Source organism: Symphalangus syndactylus, chromosome 18, assembly GCF_028878055.3.
Source record: "Symphalangus syndactylus isolate Jambi chromosome 18, NHGRI_mSymSyn1-v2.1_pri, whole genome shotgun sequence".
Lineage (NCBI taxonomy): Eukaryota > Metazoa > Chordata > Mammalia > Primates > Hylobatidae > Symphalangus > Symphalangus syndactylus.
Window position 1 is genome coordinate 69,979,697 of NC_072440.2, and position 21,016 is coordinate 70,000,712.

Consider the following 21,016-nt stretch of genomic DNA (forward strand, 5'->3'; position numbering starts at 1 on the left):
ATAAATGAGGGAGGGAGGGAAGGAAGGAAGGGAGGGAGGGAGGGAGGGAAGGAAGGAAGGGAGGGAGGGAGGGAGGGAAGGAAGAAAGAAGGATTGAGGGATGGAGGGAGGGAGGGAGAAAAGGAGGGAGGGAGAGAGGGAAGAAAGAAGGATTTAGAGGCAACTCCTTGTTTTTCTGCTAGTACATCATCTAGTGCAGGAGATCTAAAATTGAGCCATCTTGCACAAATGTTATGTGGACAATGGTGTGTGTAGAAATATGTACGAGCAATATATGTATGTGTATATGCATGTGTGTGTATCTTGTTACTATACTGATGTGCTGATGTGCATAGAAATACATATCAGAAATAGATATCTTGTAAGAGTATTAAAGTTGTGCAGTTCTTTTTTTCACCCTCTGGAGCAGAGTCATTAAAAGAACAGATCTGAAGTCTATCCACATGACTGTAAAGGTCAGTTCTGTCGCTTTCCTTGATACATGGCCTTGGGCCAGTGGATTTTCTCATATGGAAAATGGGATGATAAAAATGATGCCTACCTACCTACACTTAGTGTGAGGTGAGGATCAAACAAGATCATCCATGGGCTATACTCCCATCCACGGGAAATATAGCATGGGCTAGTGGAGAAGGGCAGGCTTTGAATTCAGAATCATTTCTTGAGTATCTACCATGGCCAGGCTCTTTGAATGTGCTTGCTGGGCTGTGTCGATCTAATTCCACCAACAACCCTACAAATAAGCCGTTGTCATTTTATAGAGGAGTAATATGACATTTCCTAAGTCTCATAGCAGTAAGGGACTCAGGCAAATAAGAATTCAGGTTTGTGCTGCCGGATGTTGAAACCTACGCTCTATCATCTACTCCCTGTTCCGCCAAGCTCTGGATAATGCTGCTCACTAGCTGTGGGCTCTTGGGCAAGTTCCTGAAACTCCCTGACCCTCAGCTGCCTCCTTTGTGAAGCAAGGATAATAACACCTCGTCATTGGGTTGCTGTGAGGATCCAAGAAGGGAGGAGAGAATGTATGTGGAGTCCTAGCATAGATAGGCACTCAGTACAAATTAGGTATTTTTAAAATTTTATCAATGATTTATGCCTCCACATTTTCTAGTAAGAGATCTGATGTGTCTGTTATTAGTAGTATCTGCAAGATATTTTTTAAAATGGAAGGCCAGGAGTGGTGGCTCACACCTGTAATCCCAATGCTTTGGGAGGCCAAGGCAGGCAGATCACAAGGTCAAGAGATCGAGAACGTCCTGGCCAACATGGTGAAACCCCATTTCTACTAAAAATACAAAAATTAACTGGGCATGGTGGTGTGCGCCTGTAGTCCCAGCTACTTGGGAGGCTGAGGTCGGAGAATCACTTGAACCTGGGAGGCGGAGGTTGCAATGAGCCGAGATCGCGCCACTACACTCCAGCCTGGTGACAGAGCGAGATTCTGTCTCAAAAAAAAAAAAAAAAAGCAAAATGGAGATGAAAATGAGAATTATAGTACCTACCCATAGGATTGTTGTGGAAAATAAATGAATTAACATACATAAAGCGCTTAGAATGCTGTCTGGCCATAGGAAATATGGCCCAACAAGTATCAGCTACTGTCATTTTCACATGTGTGAACAGACCCCTCCAAGGTTACTATTGTGCCCATGTCATAGATGAAGAAAGTAAGGGACAGAGAAGCTATGTAACTTGCAGAGTCACACAAGCTATTCGGTGGCAAAGTTGGGATTCAAACCTAAGCTGGGATTCAAACCTAAGTGCCTTTGGCTCTATCTTCACATCCTTTATGTCTGTCTTTGCATCACCATATTGCAATATTTTTTTCTGGCATTTTAGAGGATAAAACCTGCTCTTCTTCATCCCCAACAAGGATAGAACAACCGGAAAGGAACTAAAACTGCAAAATAAGGGATAAAGGCAATATTTCCTCCTTGAAAAGGTTGAAAGTAAATGTTCTTCATTAACTATGGAGGTTGCTTTTCTCAAGCTCTTTAATGTGGGAGAGGTCTCTTTTCCCCAGTGAGCTCAGAGAAATGTGTTCTGTGATGCTTCCAAATAAAGAAGCTGATGGGTTATTCCAGGACAAAACAAAAGCAGTGGTTATTAACTTCTTAAAAATATCAGGATCTTTTGAGAATCCCATGAAAATGTAGATTCTCTCCCCCGAAAAATGAGACACATATGCACACACGAGTCACCCATAGTTTTTTATTAGAATTTCAGGTGCTTCAGGAGTTTCCAACAGCCCATGAACCTCAGGCCAAAAATTCTTGAGCTTAAAGAATCTGAAAGGAAAGAAGCGTGTGGAATAACCTTCTGGAACTGTCCATAGCACACAGATTCTGGAGCCAGAGTGTATGAATTTGACCACTGGCTCCCCTAGTTCTTAGCTGTATGATTTGGGCAACAGTGAACTTCTCTGAGGCTCAGGGTCTTACTCTATTGCCCAGGTTAGAGTACAGTGGTGCAATCATGGCTTACTGCAGCCTCGACCTCCAGGACCCAAGCAATCCTTCCAACTCAGCATCCTGAGCCACTGGTACTATAGACACGCACCATTATGCCCAGCTAATTTTTTAATTTTATTATTATTATTATTATTATTATTATTATTATTATTATTATTATTTTGTAGAGGCAAGGTCTCAATGTTTCCCAGGCTGGTTTCAAACTCCTGGGCTCAAGCGATCCTCCCGCCTCAACCTCCCAAAGTGCTGGCATTACAGGCATGAGCTACTGGGCCTGAAGAAAATGTTATACTTTTCTTCTCACACTGTCCTGTGATAAAACTCTTTAGTCCTCCCGACATAATGAAAATTTCTCATGTTAGCTCTGTGGTCTTGGACAAGTTCCTTAGCCTCTCTGAGAACCAGAGTTTTCATCTGTAAACCAGGGACAATAATACCCACTTTGTGGGGTTGCCGTTTTCTAAGTATCTAAGGCCATGTCTTACTCAATAAATTGTATTTGTGTGGTTAACGTTATTATGTTATTATTATCTTTGTCATTATTAACAGATGCTTTCTTCTTTCCTTCACAGGTGTTCAAGCTGGAATGAAGATGATTGAGCAAATGCTAAAAGAAAAGAACCTCCCAGATTTAAGCGGTTCTGAGTCTCTTGAGTTTCTAAAAGTTGATTATGTAAACTACAATTTTTCAAAGTAAGTAAAAAGAAGAGCATTTTGCCTCTTATAAGAAGCTCAAAGGAAACAGTGGAGGAATCCTATGGAAGCCCCACGGTTTCATCAGAATCCAGCCTTCTTATCTTTTTCTGTTCTGCTATCCTTAGCTCTGGTTTCTATTCTCAAGTTTACCTCATGGCTCAATATGGCCACTGTGGTTCCAGCCATCAAATCATGTTTCAGGCAGCTAAAAGGAGGAAGAGACAAGGGTAAAGGGGTTCTTAAAAGCTGAGTCAGTCTTCTTTTTTAATGAGTTTTTCTGAAGCTCTACCCTAATAAGATCCTGCCTAACCAACAGTGGACAGAACTTAATTATATGGCCACATTTATTAGTGAGGGAGACTGGAAAACTAGTTTTCCAACCAAACAAATTTGTCATTCCCAATAAAATCAGGAATGTTCAGGGAAGAAAGTGAATTGGAAGTTCAGACAGCAACTGACAATCTCTGCCATAGTCTCCAGCAAAAGCCCCAAAGGCAGTATAAGGAGAGGATAGCTTTGTCCATCTGGAGCTCAGTCTTAAAGGTCAAGGGAGAGTCAAGCTTTTCTAAGGGGTTCTCTGTGACTGTGATTCACAATTTGCCCCAATTGTTAAAGATTTTAACAATCCAGTGATAATTCCCTGCTACTCCGACCCTTTGGAGTGATTATTCCCCTGGTGTCAATGATAATATTCTATAAAACCAAGAGGTTTTTTTTTTTTTTTTTGAGACGGAGTCTCACTCTGTCGCCTAGGCTGGAGTGCAGTTGCGTGATCTTGGCTCACTGCAAGCTCCGCCTCCTGGGTTCATGCCATTCTCCTGCCTCAGCCTCCTGAGTAGTTGGGACTACAGGTGCCCACCACCACGCCTGGCTAATTTTTTTTGTATTTTTTTTGTATTTTTAGTAGAGACGGGGTTTCACCATGTTAGCCAGGATGGTCTCGATATCCTAACCTAGTGATCTGCCTCCCTCGGCCTCCCAAAGTGCTGGGATTACAGGCGTGAGCCACCGTGCCCAGCCCGAAACCAAGAGGTTTTGACAAGGAGGAAGAGAGATGGTGACTTAGGGAAAGTTTCTGGCTAATGCTCTGATCTGTATAAAGTTAGCCATTCCGGGAGGCTGAGGCAGGAGAATGGCGTGAACCCCAGGGGGCGGAGCCTGCAGTGAGCTGAGATCGTGCCACTGCACTCCAGCCTGGGCGACAGCGAGACTCCGTCTCAAAAAAAAAAAAAAAAGTTAGCCATTCAACAAGTATTTATTGAGCACCTACTACATACCAAGCCTTGTCCTAGGAATAGGGGATATTAGGCTGGGCACAGTGGCTCACACCTGTAATCCCAACACTTTGGGAGGCCGAGGTGGGAGGATCACTTGAGCTCAGGAGTTTGAGACCAGCCTGGGCAACATGGAGAAAACCCATCTCTACCAAAAATACAAAAATTAGCTGGGCATGATGGCACACACCTGTAGTCCCAGTGACGTGGGAGGCTGAGGTGGGAGGATCACTGGAGTCCTGGAGGTCAAGGTTGCAGTGAGCCATGATTGCGCCACTGCGCTCCAGCCTGGACAAAGTGAGATCCTGTCTCAAAAAAAGAGAAAGCAATAGGGGATATTGTAGTGAACAGCATACCTTCCCTTAAAGTCCAGTGGGAGAGATGGACATTAAATATATATTTACAAAACTAATTATTTAATTACAATCATAATGCCACAGCAGAAAAGTATAGGAAGAATTGTACAATATCATGTGTAGGTGGAGATGGGGAGAAACAGGTACTTTCTTTTTTTTAAAATTTATTTATATATATATTTTTTATTATACTTTAAGTTCTAGGGTACATGTGCACGACATGCAGGTTTGTTACATATGTATACATGTGCCATGTTGGTGTGCTGCATCCATTAACTCGTCATTTACATTAGGTATACCTCCTAATGCTATCCCTCCGCCCTCCCCTCACCACACAACAGGCCCCAGTGTGTAGTGTTCCCCTTCCTGTGTCCAAGTGTTCTCATTGTTCAGTTCCCACCTATGAGTGAGAACATGTGGTGTTTGGTTTTTTGTCCTTGCCAGGGATCTAGAACTAGAAATACCATTTGACCCAGCCATCCCATTACTGGGTATATACCCAAAGGAATATAAATCATGCTGCTATAAAGACACATGCACACGTATGTTTATTGTGGCACTACTCACAATAGCAAAGACTTAGAACCAACCCAAATGTCCAACGATGATAGACTGGATTAAGAAAATGTGGCACATATACACCATGGAATACTATGCAGCCATGAAAAATGATGAGTTCATGTCCTTTGTAGGGACATGGATGAAGCTGGAAACAGGTATTTTCATGCATTGCTAGACAGGGTAGATAAACCAATACAATCATTTTAGGCCTGTGCTGTCTAAACAGTAGCCACTAGCCACAGGTGGCTATTAAACACTAAATGCAGCTAGTACAACTGAGGAAATGCATTTTTATTTATTTGATTTTCATCAATTTTAATTATAAAAACTATGCTCAGTTTGACTACTGAAAAGCTTTTAAGTATGTTTGGAACAATTTTGTAAGTTTACTTTTTCAACTGAAAATGTTATCAAATCTAAATACAGGTTGAGTATCCCTTATCCAGAATGTTTGGGACAAGACGTATTTCAGATTTTTAATTGTTTTGAATTTTGGAATATTTGCATTATACTTACTTATCATCCCTAATCCAAAAATCCAAAATGCTCCAAGGGGCATTTCCTCTGAGCATCATGTCAGTACTTAAAAATTTTGGATTTGGGATGCTAAACATATGTAGGTCAGTATCTCTCATAAAATCCAATGTTTGAATTCAGGTGTATCGTGAGTATAAAATACATACCAGATTTTGAAAACTTATTTTTTTTAAAAAAGAAAATAAAATATTTTATTAGTAATTTTCATGTTGGTTACATGTTGATATGACAATGTTTTAGACATATTGGCTTAAGTAAAAATATTGAGAAAATTAATTTCACCTCTCTTTTCTCTTTTTAAAATGTGATTACTACAAGGTTTTAAATTACTGTCATGCATTGCTTAACAACAGGAATATGTTCTGAGAAATGCCTTATTAAGTGATTTCATTATTGTGCAAACATTATAGGGTATACTTACACGAACCTAGATGGTACAGTGATTTCATTATTGTGCAAACATTATAGGGTGTACTTACACGAACCTAGATGGTGTAGTGATTTCACTATTGTGCAAACATTATAGGGTGTACTTACACGAACCTAGATGGTGTAGTGATTTCACTATTGTGCAAACATTATAGGGTGTACTTACACGAACCTAGATGGTGTAGTGATTTCATTATTGTGCAAACATTATAGGGTGTACTTACACGAACCTAGATGGTGTAGTGATTTCACTATTGTGCAAACATTATAGGGTGTACTTACACGAACCTAGATGGTGTAGCTAACTACACACCTAGGCTATATGAGATAGCCTATTGCTCCTAGGCTACAAACCTGTATAACATGTGACTGCACTGAATACTGTAGGCAATTGTAATACAATGGTAAGTACTTTTGTATCTAAACATATCTAGTCATAGAAAAGGGACAGTAAAAATACAGTATATAATCTTATATATATATGTGTATATATGTGTGTATATATACGTGTGTATGTGTGTGTGTGTGTATATATATATATATATATATATATATATATATATAATATGCTCTTTGACCCAACAATTCCACTTCTCAGCATCCTCCTTAGAGAAGTACATGTACACAGCCGGGGCGTGGTGCCTCACGCCTGTAATCCCAGCACTTTGGGAGGCCAAGGTGGGCAGATCATGAGGTCAGGAGATCGAGACCATCCTGGCTAACACGGTGAAACCCCATTTCTACTAAAAGTACAAAAAATTTACCGGGCGTGGTGGCAGGTGCCTGTAGTCCCAGCTACTCGGGAGGCTGAGGCAGGAGAATGGCGTGAACCTGGGAGGTGGAGCTTGCAGTGAGCCCAGGTCGCGCCACTACACTCCAGCCTGGGCGACAAAGCAAAACTCCATCTCAAAAAAAAAAAAAAAAGAAGTACATTACATGTACACAAGCAGTATGTATGAGGATGTTCACTGTGACATTGTGTATAATACAGAAGTGCTAGAAAAAACCTAGATGTCCACCAACATAGGAATGATTTTTTCGAAATGGTACATCCATCCACACTTTGAAATACTCTGCAGCAGTTATAAAGAATTGGTTAGACCCACGTGTATCAAAATGAAAATATTTCCAAGATATATTAAATGAATCTCTGCCATCCTCTTCCCACAATGGGACTCAGGATGTATGACAGAGACTAGGTAGGAAAGGATGCATGGAAGAGGAAATATTATTAGCAAATAATTGTTTCTTATCAGCTATCACATTTATGTTTTAAATTTTTCCTCATCTTCACAACAATCCCTTTCTTGGGTGCAGTAATTATATACAGATGAACTCATTTTGTCTCCACCACCTACCTGTGAGTAGCACTTCTTTGGAGTGAGTGATTGAATCTGATTAAGTGCCTTGCCCAAGTTTTTACAGCTGGTACTAAACTTGGCTCCAAGTCAAGCACTCTTTGCACAATATGTGAAGTGGCATAGCCTTGTGGTGAAGAGTACAGTCTGAAGTCAGACTGAGGAGGGTTCCAAGTCTGGTTCTGCCACTTATATAAGACTTCAGCCACTTTTCTTATCTTCTTATCTCTGAAATGGGGATTGCAAAAACAGCAACCGCCTCATAGGATTACTGTGAGAGTTAAAATGAGCTAATGAGTGTAATGCGCTTACCACAATGCCTGGCAGGTAGCAATCACTCAATAGATGTTCATAATAATTTATTTTTTTTTGTTTGAGACGAAGTCTCACACTGTCGCCCGGGATGGTGTGCAGTCGGGCAATCTCAGCTTGCTGCAGACTCTGCCTCCCGGGTTCAAGGGATTCTCCTTCCTCAGCCTCCCGAGTAGCTGGGACTACAGGCACGTGCCACCACACCCGGTTAATTTTTGTATTTTTAGTAGAGACAGGGTTTCACTATGTTGGCCAGGCTGGTCTCGAACTCCTGACCTTGTGATCTGCCCGCCTTGGCCTCCCAAAGTGCTGGGATTATAGGAGTGAGCCGCTGCACCTGGCTATTCATAATAATTTTTTATAATGCATGTGGCCATCTACCTTTGCAGATTACATGCAACTCACTGCCTCCTAGTTACCCTTTTGACAGCCCAGAGAATCCTAGGGGAAGTCAACTCTCTAAGTTTCTCCACTAGCAAAGATACTGTCCACATAGAGGACATTTGGAAATAGGAGGAAGGCACGTTTCTGATTGTCACAATGACAGGTGGGGAGGGACACTACTGGCATATGCACCAAATGTCCTGTAATGTGTATGATAGTCTTCTACAAAAATAGCTGTGCCAAGGGCTGGACGCGGTGGCTCACGCCTGTAATCCCAGCATTTTGGGAGGCCGAGGCGGGCAGATCACGAGGTCAGGTCAGGAGATCAAGACCATCCTGGCTGCTTGCTTGCTTGCTTTCTTTCTTTCTTTCTTTCTTTCTTTCTTTCTTTCTTTCTTTTTTCTTTCTTTCTTTCTTTCCTTTTCTTTTCTTCTTTCTTTCTTTCTTTCTTTCTTTCTTTCTTTCTTTCTTTCTTTCTTTGTTTCTTTCTTTCTTCTCTTTCGTCTCTCTCTTTCTTTCTTTCTTTCTTTCGTCTCTCTCCCTCTCTCTCTCTCTCTCGTCTCTTTCTTTCTTTCTTTTCTTCCCAGGCTGGAGTACACTCGGCTCGCTGCAGACTCCCTGCGTCGGGCCCTGGCTGGCCTGCGGGCTGCCTGGGATTGCCGGCGCACGCCACCACCCCCCCTGGTTTTTCTCCTTTCGCTGGAAGCGCGGTTTCGCCATGTCGGCCAGGCTGCTCTCCAGCTCCTGACCTCCGGTGGTCTGCCCGCCTCAGCCTCTAGAGGTGCTGGGACTGCAGACGTAAAAAAAAGGAAAAAAAAAAAGACCATCCTGGCTAACATGATGAAAGCCCGTCTCTACTAAAAGTACAAAAATTAGCCAGGTGTGGTGGCATGTGCCTGTAGTCCCAGCTACTCGGGAGGCTGAGGCAGGAGAATCCCTTGAACCCGGGAGGCAGAGATTGCAGTGAACTGAGATCACGCCACGTGCACTCAGCCTGGGCGACAGAACGAGACTCTGTCTCAAAAAAAAAAAAAAAAAAAAATAGCTGTGCCATGCAAAATACGAATATCACCCCTTTTATGAAACCCTGGAACTGCTGAAGGAAAAATAATGATGGCAATGTTGTGCCTTTTCTTGTCTTTAAATAAACTAAACAAGTAGATTGTTTGATTAGTTACAAATATATTTCTAGGCCAGGCAAGGTGGCTCATGCCTGTAATCCCAACACTTTGGGAGGCTGAGACAGGAGGCTTGCTGGAGGCCAGGAGTTCAAGACCAGTCTGGGCAACATAGTGAGATCCTGCCTCTACAAAAAAAAATAAAAAATATTGGCCGGGCGCGGTGGCTCACGCCTGTAATCCCAGCACTTTCAGAGGCCGAGGCAGGCAGATCACGAGGTCAGGAGATCAAGACCATGGTGAAACCCTGTCTCTACTAAAAATACAAAAAATTAGCTGGGCGCAGTGGCGGGTGCCTGTAGTCCCAGCTGCTCGGGAGGCTGAGGCAGGAGAATGGCGTGAACCTGGGAGGTGGAGCTTGCAGTCAGCTGAGATTGCGCCACTGCACTCCAGCCTGGGTGACAGAGCGAGACTCCGTCTCAAAAAAAAAAAAAAATTATCATGTGGGTACACATGCCTGTAGACCCAGCTATTTGGAAGGCTGAGGCAGAAGGATTACCTGAGCCCAGGAGTTCGAGGCTGCGGTGAGCTATGATCACACCACTGCACTCCAACCTGGGTGACAAATGAGATCCTGTCTCTAAAAAAAAAAAAAAAGAGAGAGAGAAGAAAAAATTACATATATATATTTCTAAACTTGCTCATTTCCCCAATCAACTGGATTCAAGGGACTTCCTGGTAAGAGTTTAAGGAGAATTAGGAGGCAGTTCCCAGAGACAGCCCTGCAGGCAGGAGGTTCTTTTCTCTGTAGGAATTCACAATGGCCTCAATGGTAAGAGTTCTGCAACTGCGTTCCTAAGTTTGCTTGACGGAAGAGATGTTCTGGAAGAGTCACCCTAACTTCTTGTTTCTGGTTTTACAGTATAAAAATCAGTGCCTTTTCATTTCCAAATACCTCATTGGCTTTTGTGCCTGGGGTGGGAATCAAAACGCTAACCAACCATGGCACTGCCAACATCAGCACAGACTGGGGGTTCGAGTCTCCACTTTTGTGAGTATTCCACTGAAATGTGTGCAGCTGTTCTGGGAGAATGTGAGCAAAAATGGAAAATGTAGAAATTCACCAATGTTTTTGGCAGTAGGCTTCTTTCCCTCATTATTAACAATCTTTCTCAAAAGCATTTTTTTTTTTCCAGGTGAGGCTTAAATTAGGAAATCCCTGCTGGGGGGTTTTGGTGAAAAACATTCTTCCCTTAAAGGCAGAGCATATGATCAAATGTCATTTAAGATTCTCTTAAGAACTAGAAGTCCCTGACTGTCAGAGAAACAAACGCATGCTCAACATTTTAGATAACCCACAAATCACTGCGTGATCTTGAGCCAGCCATTCAACACACTTCCCCATCTGCAGGAGTAACTGATGGGAAATGGAGTCTTTCTCCCTCACACAGAGCTTGAAGGATGGTAGTCGGCTTAAGCCCGAGCCCAACTGGAAGGCCTTTGCACCCTCGTATAGAAGGAAGAAATCAGATTCAAGGTACTTTTACAGGCCAGTTACGATGTGAAAACCACTGTTCTGGGTGTAATGTTTAGGTCTGCCTTGGTTGGTGCCACAGGATAACACATTCATTCATCCACTAAGTCAACAACCATTTATTGAGTGCCGACTATGTACCATTTATCCCCATCTAAAGAACTCCAGTCTTGTAGATTGTAGAGAAATGACACGTTCCCCACAGCAACATAGATTCATGTATTCATTCATTTATTCAATGACTCATCAACCACATATTGAGTACTTACTCTGTGTCAGGCCACATGCTAAGTCTTGGGGACATGGAAATGAGTAACATACAATCCACTCCCTCAAGGAGTTCACAGACTACATCTAAGCATCACTTTCTCATCTATGCCCCTCCTGAATAAAGTGTTGCCAATCTTACCCTTTCTCTTCTCTCCCCAAACAAACACTGTATATGAAGGGTGCTCAGTACAAGCTCACTCACTGCCAGGGCCAGAGCACTCATGGTGAAATAATTAGAATATCCCAATAGCTGTTAGCTTTCACATATTCAGTACTTCGTCTGTTCTGTGAATATTCAATCAGCACCCACTCTGCTCCTACCTGTTTTAGGTGCAAGGAAGTCAGAGGTGAACATGACAAAGTCACTGCAGTCCAGGAGCTTAGAGTCTCTGGGTAATGAAAGAAACAAGATCCATCTCTGTGCCTGACTCAGGCTTGGATAACCTTGCACTTTTTCTCTTAAACAGCCAAGACACAGGAGGAGCTGATCTGTTTCTCTCTGGAGTCTACTTTACCGGTATCATTATCCTAACCCGAAATGACTTTGGTCATCCTACCCTGAAGCTCCAAGATTGCTATGCCCAACTGAGCCATGCCCACGTCTCATTTTCCGGAGAACTCAGGTGAGTGACAGCCCTGGTTTGGGCAGTGGCTAGTCAGGGGCTGGATACTCAGGCATCGCCTACTGAAGGTTTACAAATGGCTGATTATGGTCTCTGAGTAACCTCTTTTTTTTTTTTTTTTCATTTTTTTCCTCAGTGTTCTGTATAACTCCTTTGCTGAGCCCATGGAGAAACCCATTTTAAAGAACTTAAATGAAATGGTGAGTCTTTAGAGGTTAGACAACCACAGTAAAATGCTATTAGTAGCAGTTCTATCATCCTTTAATTCATTCTTTTTTTTTTTTTTGAGACAGTCTCGCTCTGTCGCCCAGGCTGGAGTGCAGTGGCATGATCTCAGCTCACTGCAAGCTCTGCCTCCTGGGTTCAAGGGATTCTCCTGCCTCAGCCTCTCAAGTAGCTGGGACTACAGGTGCCCGCCACCATGCCCAGCTAATTTTTTGTATTTTTAGTAGAGATGGGGTTTCACCATGTTAGGCAGGATGGTCTCGATTTCCTGAACTCATGATCCATGCACTTCGGCCTCCCAAAGTGCTGGGATTACAGGTGTAAGCCACCACGCCCGGCCAATCCTTTAATTAATTCTTAATCAAGAAACCTTTATTGAGCATCTACTGTGTGCTAGCCACTATCCAAGGCACTTTCACACACATTAAATATCCTTTGCAACTTAATAACAGTTTCTCAAATCTCTACTATGTGCCAAATATTGTGGTAGGTGCTTGGGATGCAGAGACAAAGAAAACAACAGCACATCTCTCAAATTTCTTACCACAGGGTGGGCAAACAACCAACAAGAATTTACTTATTATGTACCTATTGCAGGCGCAGCTGCCATGGACTAAGTTCTGTTGGGAATAGCAAAGAGGGATACACTTGTCTATTCAAAAGCTCAAACTCGGCCTTGTGAAACAATAACTAACTGAGTACTTGAATTTAGTATACAGTTACATGATCATTAGATTGAAGAGGAGAGGTTCAGAGAAATGGAAAATTTTAAAGAAATAGGGCCTGGAAGTGTCCTAGGAGATAATTTTTAGAGGATGCAGAACTTGAACTAGATCTTAACATATAGGTAGGATTTGTATATGTAAGGAATGAAGGATAAGAAAAGGCATTTCCAGGAACTACAATAGGAATAAGTTAAGAAAATAGAATATATTAAGATCCTTTCGAAAGCTATAAGTCTTCCAGTCTCAGAAGTCAGTGTCTGAAGAAGGGAAAGATGGAATTGGCTATGCACTCTCTTTCCAATAATGACCACACCTTCCCTGAACCCTTTACCTGTATTTTGGGGGAGATAAAGACAGGGATGAGGAGGAATAGAAAAGAAGGAAGACTCTTCTGGAAAAGAAGGGACAAAGACAGTGTCTGGCCACCTCCATCTCTCTAGTGCTCAGCTCAGTGCTTAATGAAAGTAGTAAGGAAATCAACACTCAGAAGCATCAAGCAGCTCATCCCAGGAGGTGGCACAGCTGTCCAGGACTCGGAAGCCTTATAGTCCTTCTCCATCCTTACCTGACAGATGCTGAGTGCCAATGAGTGTGCACGTTAGAGTCCCTGGCAAAGTGCACTGTCATTCTCAAGGACCCCAAACTTGATCATTCCCCTGTTTGAAACGAGGCATGGTCCTTTGGCCTCTGACAGGAGGCCAGTGAAGAATGAGTTATGTCACAGAAGCCAATAATTAAGTTTGCCTGAAACTGATTTATGGCTTAAAGATAATAGATGCTTCTATGATTCTCTCTGTGCCACTGGAAGATAGAAAAGAATGCTGAGACCACAGCTGTCTGGCTGTGTAAGCTGAGTTCAAATCCTGGCTGTGCAACACCTGGCAACTCAGTTAACCTCTAAGCTTTGGTTTTCCCATCTGTAATTAGGGGACAGTCATGCCCCCCTCTCAAGGCTGTAGTGAAGGTGAAATGGAGTTAAACCAACAACAGCTAACACTTACTCAATGCTTACTATAAGCTGGGCAATTTTACATGGATTACTTCCATTTCTACTCACAACAACATGATGAGGTGGATACAATTATCATCCCCATGCAAATGTTGCAGATGTGGAAACTGAGGTCAAAGAATACAAGTAACTTGCCAAGGGATTCAACCCTCAGCCCCAGGCACCCAAGCCTGTGCTGTAACCACTATGCCAAGCACATCAATGAGCACACAAGAGGCACATCAGTGCTGATACCTCTGCCCCTTCCTAAAAATATTAATCTGACTCAAGACTAATTTTCAAATTCCAAAACAGTAGCAACAAAATAGATCTCTAAGTAGATCTCTGATATAATGTGCTCTCCAACTAGCCCGGGGGAAAGTAAAAGCTCCAGCACTGGGGCCGGGCGCGGTGGCTCACGCCTGTAATCCCAGCACTTTGGGAGGCCGAGGTGGGTGAATCACGAGGTCAGGAGATCGAGACCATCCTGGCTAACACGGTGAAACCCCATCTCTACTAAAAATACAAAAAATTAGCTGGGCATAGTGGTGGGCGCCTGTAGTCCCAGCTGCTCGGGAGGCTGAGGCAGGAGAATGGCGTGAACCCAGGAGGCAGAGGTTGCAGTGAGCCAAGATCCCGCCACTGCACTCCAGCCTGGGCGACAGAGTGAGACTCCATCTCAAAAAAAAAAAAAAAAAAAAAAAATCTCCAGCTCTAACCATTCCAGGTAGGGCACGCAGCTGCTCCTAGAGGAGATGGCAAGCTGGCGGCACCCCTGGCAGTCAGAAAAGGCACAGCAGCTCCAGCAGCAGGTTCCTCGGATATAATAGCATGGACTGGGACGCATGCCCTATCATGTCACAGAAAGAAACGCAAAGGGCTTAGTCACTCTTTACAGGGCTGATTGGATGTAGTGCTAGTTGCTACAAAGTTCCGCAGGCATTCAGTGACATACCACCTGTATCTGCATAAAACGAGGCCCATAGACATCAACAAACTTAAGAGAAAGTCTCGATGACCAAAGGGATAATGACTGCTAACCAGAAGGCCTTTGTTTGCAGGGTCTAGGTCCATCAATAAAGGTTTCCAGTACAACCTGGTAACTTGCTTTTTTCTTTTTATTCCTTTGTGGCCAGCTCTGTCCCATTATTGCAAGTGAAGTCAAAGCACTAAATGCCAACCTCAGCACACTGGAGGGTGAGTCTTGGAACTGTCTTTTCCAGATAGTTGTCTTCCCACTTTCAAAAGCTGATACTGTCTGGGTTTGCTTTTCAAGGCAGTATAGCTTGAGCTCTCCATCCTGCTTCATATTCTGCAAATTAGAGCCCCAGGAAGGTGCTTGGGAGGATGTGCCTTGTGCCTAGGGCATATGTACTCTTTGGCTAATAACTAACTTCACTGCTGCAAGAGGGGTGGCTCCAGGGGGATGAGATGTAGGTTCAGGAATTAAACCCTCACGAGCACTAACCCAAGCATTGGCATTACATCCCTTCTCTTCAGAGGGATTAACACTAATCTTGACCAGGTTATTCTGGGGTTCTCAGCCTGCAGTGGCTGCCCTGAGCATCAAGTCCACGCACCTTAGCATGGACTACAAGACTCACCACACCCCATCTCCTACTTACCTCTCTCTGCATCATCTTTCTCTTTACCTTTCTCTGCCCCAGCAATCAAACTGTTTCCACTGCCCTCCTCACTCCTTGCCTTTGCTTTTGCTGTTTTCTCTGCCTGGAAGAGCTTCCTCTCTCCTCCATCCTTCCATTCCTTTAACACAGGAGTCCCCAGTCCCTGGGCCACAGACAGGTTAGAAACTGGACTGCACAGCAGGAGGTGAACAGTGGGCAGGCGACTGAGCATTACTGCCTGAGCTCTGCCTCTTGTCACATCAGTGGCAGCATTAGATTCTCATAGGAGTGCGAACCCTATTGTGAACTGTGCATGCGAGGGATCTAGGTTGCATGTGCCTTATGAGAATCTAATGCCTGATGATCTGAGGTAAAACAGTTTCATCCTGAAACCATCCCCCCCAACCCCAGGCCATGGAAAAATCATCCTCCATTAAATTGGTCCCTGGTGCTGAAAAGGTTGGGGACTGCTGCTTTAACAGATCTGTATTGAGTGCCCATTTCTAAACCTGCAGAGTTTAGCCAGCACTGTGCTAAACCCTGGAGGATTTAATCCTTTCCATTCTCTACCTCTCTTTATATGTTGTGTTCCCTCCTCTTTATATTTAAGACCCAGCTCAGACATAGCCTCTTCCAGAAAACCTTACCTGACAGCCCCCACTCCAAAAAGTTATGCCTCCTCTGTGCTCACATGACACTTTGGACATCTCTCTCTCTCTGCACTCCATCCATTCATTCACCAATGGTGCGCTGAGCATCTGAAATAGACTGAGCACTGTTCTTGGTGCTGGGGATGCAGCAGTATTCCTAGGCAACAGACAGACCTGCCATCATGGAACTAGTCGGAGGAGACAGACAGCAAGCAAGATAAACAAGTAAAATCTAAGTTATGGCAGTGATAAGTGGTAAGAAGAAAAATAAAGCAGTGGAGGAGCTGGAGAGGAATTTCCATTCTAGATAGAGTGACCAGGAAAGCCACCACTAAGCAGGTGGTATTACTAGAAAAACCCAAAGGGAGTAGAAAGTGAGCTGCTGCTCAATCTAGATGAAGATTCCAGATCAAGGAAACTGCAGGCACAAAAGCCCTGAGGCTGAATATCTCAAGTGTGCTGTGAGATATTCAGGCTGTGAGAAGGACACACTAGGAGGAGGGGGTTGGGGGAGAGCAGGCAATGAGGCCAGAGATGGGGAAAGGGGATGGTTTGATCTTCAGGGATGTGTAGGGACTGCAAAGTCCACCTCTTAATCTAAGATGGGATGCCTTTGAAGAGTAAGGCCGGCATGACCTAACTTACAGTTTAAGGAGATCAGTCTGGCTTCTGTGCTAAAAAAAATAGACAGGAAGGAAGGGGGTCAAGGGCAAAAGCAAAGAGACTACTTAAGAGATGAATGCAGTGACCCATACAAGTAATGATGATGGCTGGCCTAGGGTGGGGTGATGAAGATGGTAAGGCATGTTGGGATTCTGGATGTACCTTGAAGGTCAAGGCAGTGGTATTTGTGCAACAGATCAAATGTAGGTCTTGAGACGAGTAAAGGGTGAGTTTGGTGGGTAAAACCCTAAGCAACTGGAAAATTGGAAGAAGGGATTTAGCATTTATTGAGATGGGAAAGAACATAAGAACAAGTTTGTAGCAGGACCATCAGGAGCTCAGTTTAGATCAGCCTTTGCTGTGTTGTATTATAATTTCCTATTGATATATCTGTCTACTCCCCAAGACTATGAGTTCCTTGGATGCAGGAACTTTGAATCACTGCTGTGCCCCCAGCATCAGGCACAGCACCTAGCCCATTAGATTAAGAAATATTGGATTGTGGCCAGGCGCAGTGGCTCACTCCTGTAATCCTAGCACTTTGGGAGGCCAAGGTGGGAGGATTGCTTGAGGTTAAGAGTTCAAGACCTGCCTAGGCAACACAGTGAGACCTTGCTTCTATAAAAATTTTTTTTTTTTTTTTAATTAGCCAGGCATGGTGGCGTGCGCCTGTATTGCCAGCTACGGGGAGGCTGAGGTAGGAGGATTACTTGAGCCCAGGAGGTTGAGGCTGCAGTGAGCCAAGATCATGCAGTGAGCTAAGATCCAGTCTAAGTGACAAAGTGAGATCTTGTCTCAAAAAAATATATATTAGACTGATAAATGGATGCAGATGGATGAAAGAAAATGAATGGATTGGAGATGTAGGGAAGGAAAACAAGATGTAGTGAGGAAAGAAGTAGCCAAGGATTGCCATGTTCTAGCTTTCCTTGAGCAAGTTCCTTTACCTCTGAGCCTCACTCACCACATCTGTGAAATGATTGCTGTCCCTCAGAGTAACGACTTGAAAGTATTTTAAAAATTGTGGCAATGGCCAGGCACAGTGGCCCACACCTGTAATCCCAGCAATTTGGGAAGCTGAGGTAAGCAACTCACTTGAGGTCAGGAGTTCAAGACCAGCCTGGCCAACAGGGTGAAATGCTGTCTCTACTAAAAATACAAAAATTAGCCAGAGGTGGTGGCACAGGCCTGTAATCCCAGCTACTTGGGTGGCTGAGTCAAGAGAATCGCTTGAACACAAGAGACAGAGGTTGCAGTGAGCCGAGATTGTGCCACTGCACTCCAGCCTGGGTGACAGAGCAAGACTGTCTCAAAAAAAAGTGAAAACTAAAAACTAAAAACTATGGTAGCTGAGGATAATATTGTTCCTTTATCTTAGCAAGACACTTCATCTCTTCTTGCTTTTCATCTCCATCTATGACATGCAAGAAGAGAGAAGACATGATGCTCAGGTAACTTTCTCTAGAACAGGGAGAAGATCTTCGTATTGTAGAACACATCATGGTGGTTAGGAAAGCAGCTCTCCAAAGCCAAGTGGGAAACCTGAGCCCTGCGTCACTGCACATACAACTAGCTTCAGACGCTAAAATCTGTGCTTTCATTTCTTTTTTTAGACGGAGTTTCGCTCTTGTTGCCCAGGCTGGAGTGCAGTGGTGCGATCTCGGCTCACGGCAAACTCCGCCTCCTGGGTTTAAGAGATTCTCCTGCCTCAGCCTCCCGAGTAGCTGGGATTACAGGCATGTGCCACCACACCTTGCTAATTTTGTATTTTTAGTAGAGATGGGGTTTCTCCATGTTGGTCAGGCTGGTCTCAAACTCCCGACCTCAGGTGATCCACCCGCCTCAACCTCCCAAAGATTACAGGCGTGAGCCACCACACCCAGCCCAATCTGTGCTTTCTGGAACTTCACCCAGAACTTCACCCACCACTGCACCCTGGTCCCCTTGACTTCTGCTTTATTCCGAAAATGATAATACATAAAATTATTTGAATTAGTAGCACTGTGCCTAAGAATTTCCTTGGCCTCTCCAATTTAGTGGACTTTATTTTCTGTCACACAATCTGTTTTTAAAAATATTTCTATTGACAACAGTAAAGCATACTCCTTGTAAAAAAAAAAAATAAGGTTCTAACTGCAATTTATAACATCAAACTGAAAAATCTTTCATTATACCAACCCAATATATATTGCTAAATATTGATATGAGTTTTGTGTTTGTACTGATTTCCTTTTTAAAAAATAACTATATAGGGCTGGGTGCGGTGGCTCACGCCTGTAATCTCGGCACTTTGGGAGGCCAAGGTGGGTGGATCACTTGAGGTCAGGAGTTCGAAACCAGCCTGGCCAACATGGTGGAACCCTGTCTCTACTAAAAATACAAAAATTAGCCGTGTGTGGTGGTGGGTGCCTGTAATCCCAGCTACTAGAAAGGCTGAGGCATGAAAATTGCTTGAACCCAGGAGGCAGAGGTCGCAGTGAGCCGAGATTGCACCACTGCACTCCAGCCAGGGTGATAGAGTGAGACTCTGTCTCAAAAAAAAAAAAAAACTATACATGCGTTTTGTGTGTTTGTATGTGTGTGTACCTAAAAAGATATACAGTAGTCCTCCCTTATCTGCAGTTTTGCCTTCTGCAATTTCAGTCATCCGTGGTCAACCATGGTTTAAAAATATTCAATATCTCAATGTGAATTTGAGAGAGAGAGAGACCACATTCACGTTCACATTCACATTCACGTTCACGTTCACATTCCTTTTATTACAGTGTATGTAGGGGTTGGTACTGTCCACACTTTCAGGCATCCACTGGGGTCTTGGAACATATGTCCTGCAGATAAGGGGGACCACTGCACACCAAAATTTTAGTGATGCTTCTCTCAGAGTAATACACTTGGAAAAAATGTTCACTTTCTTCTTTTGATTTATCTACTTTTCCTGGGTTTTCAAAAGATAACATGTATTACTTATGAAAAGCAGGAATTGATCTTCTAAACAGAGAATTTAAAATTATATTGTTCTAGATAGACATCATTCATATATTATACTATGCTTTTAATGAATATGGATTTTCTTTTCTCTTTGTTGGTTATTTAGTTTTAACCAAGATTGACAACTACACTCTGCTGGATTACTCCCTAATCAGTTCTCCAGAAATTACTGAGAACTACCTTGACCTGAACTTGAAGGTAATTTATCATCATCAGAATCCTCAGCCTGGCTGTCAACAGCCAATATTTAGAAAACAATGGTTATGGACCGGGCACGGTGGCTCACGCCTGTAATCCCAGCACTTCGGGAGGCCCAGGCAGGTGGATTACTTGAGGCCAGGAGTTTGAGACCAGCCTGGCCAACATGGTGAAACCCCATCTCTACTAAAAACACAAGAAATTAGCCAGGTGTAGTGGCACACGGCTGCATTCCCAGCTGTTTGGGAAGCTGAGGCAGGAGAATTGCTTGAACCTGGAAGGCAGAGGTTGCAGTGAGCCGAGATCGCACCACTGCATTCCAGCCTGGGTGACAGAGCAAGACTCTGTCTCAAAAAAGCATAACAAAACAAAAACAAAAAACAATGATTCTGTACAGAAGAAAATATATATGCATGCTCTTCGAATAATTTAATTTTCTTTCAAGCAACTAAATCATGTTTACACCTTTTCAAAAGACTCTTGAACATTTTATTGATAAGCAAATGATTGTATTGTACAACATATGTCTGCCCTCTTCGGGAGAAGGATCATATGTCTTTGCCTCTAGGAGCAGGTTTGAGGCTAGGAGGCAGCAAGTAGAGCGATCTGCATTTATTGGAACTAAACACATCAGTAGGTGGTACACGTTGGCACTTCCATTCCTAAGTGTCAGGTTAGTGGATTTAACTGAGGGCTGCTGACCTCTGTCAGGGCCATAAGCACATGGAATTAGTGTTCACTGATCATGGAAAAACAATCATTGTGCTTATGTTTCATTTTGCCCCAAAGCTAATATCATTGTCTTTTAAAACGCATATTGGCTCATATTTCACTCACCAGAGTCTTTCAACTTAGTTCAGTGTTGGACAAGACAATATTTTGTAATAACACCCTATAACTAATGAAAGCAGTGCTAGAAATGCTACAAAAATGCCTTAAACCATTTGGAGTCTTGGGTCCTTCTTTCTATGATTCCCCAGGTACTCAGCAGACACAGATTTTGAAGGTCAAGTGTTTGACACCGCTAC

General features: G+C 43.3%; 1 protein-coding gene across 6 annotated transcripts in view; it reads left to right on the forward strand.

The window, feature by feature from the left end:
- The window catches only part of BPIFC (BPI fold containing family C), a 66,071-nt gene that overhangs the window by 18,721 nt on the left and 26,334 nt on the right, over positions 1-21,016 (forward strand). For 2 of the 6 annotated variants that reach the window (XM_055254462.2, XM_063623646.1), the window contains exons 5-10: positions 3,047-3,167; positions 10,422-10,550; positions 11,771-11,926; positions 12,063-12,126; positions 15,001-15,061; positions 19,897-19,988. In XM_055254462.2, coding sequence (XP_055110437.1) covers positions 3,047-3,167; positions 10,422-10,550; positions 11,771-11,926; positions 12,063-12,126; positions 15,001-15,061; positions 19,897-19,988 — 623 coding nt within the window. The other 4 variants (XM_055254463.2, XM_055254467.1, XM_055254464.2 and 1 more) reach the window with 4 other exon arrangements.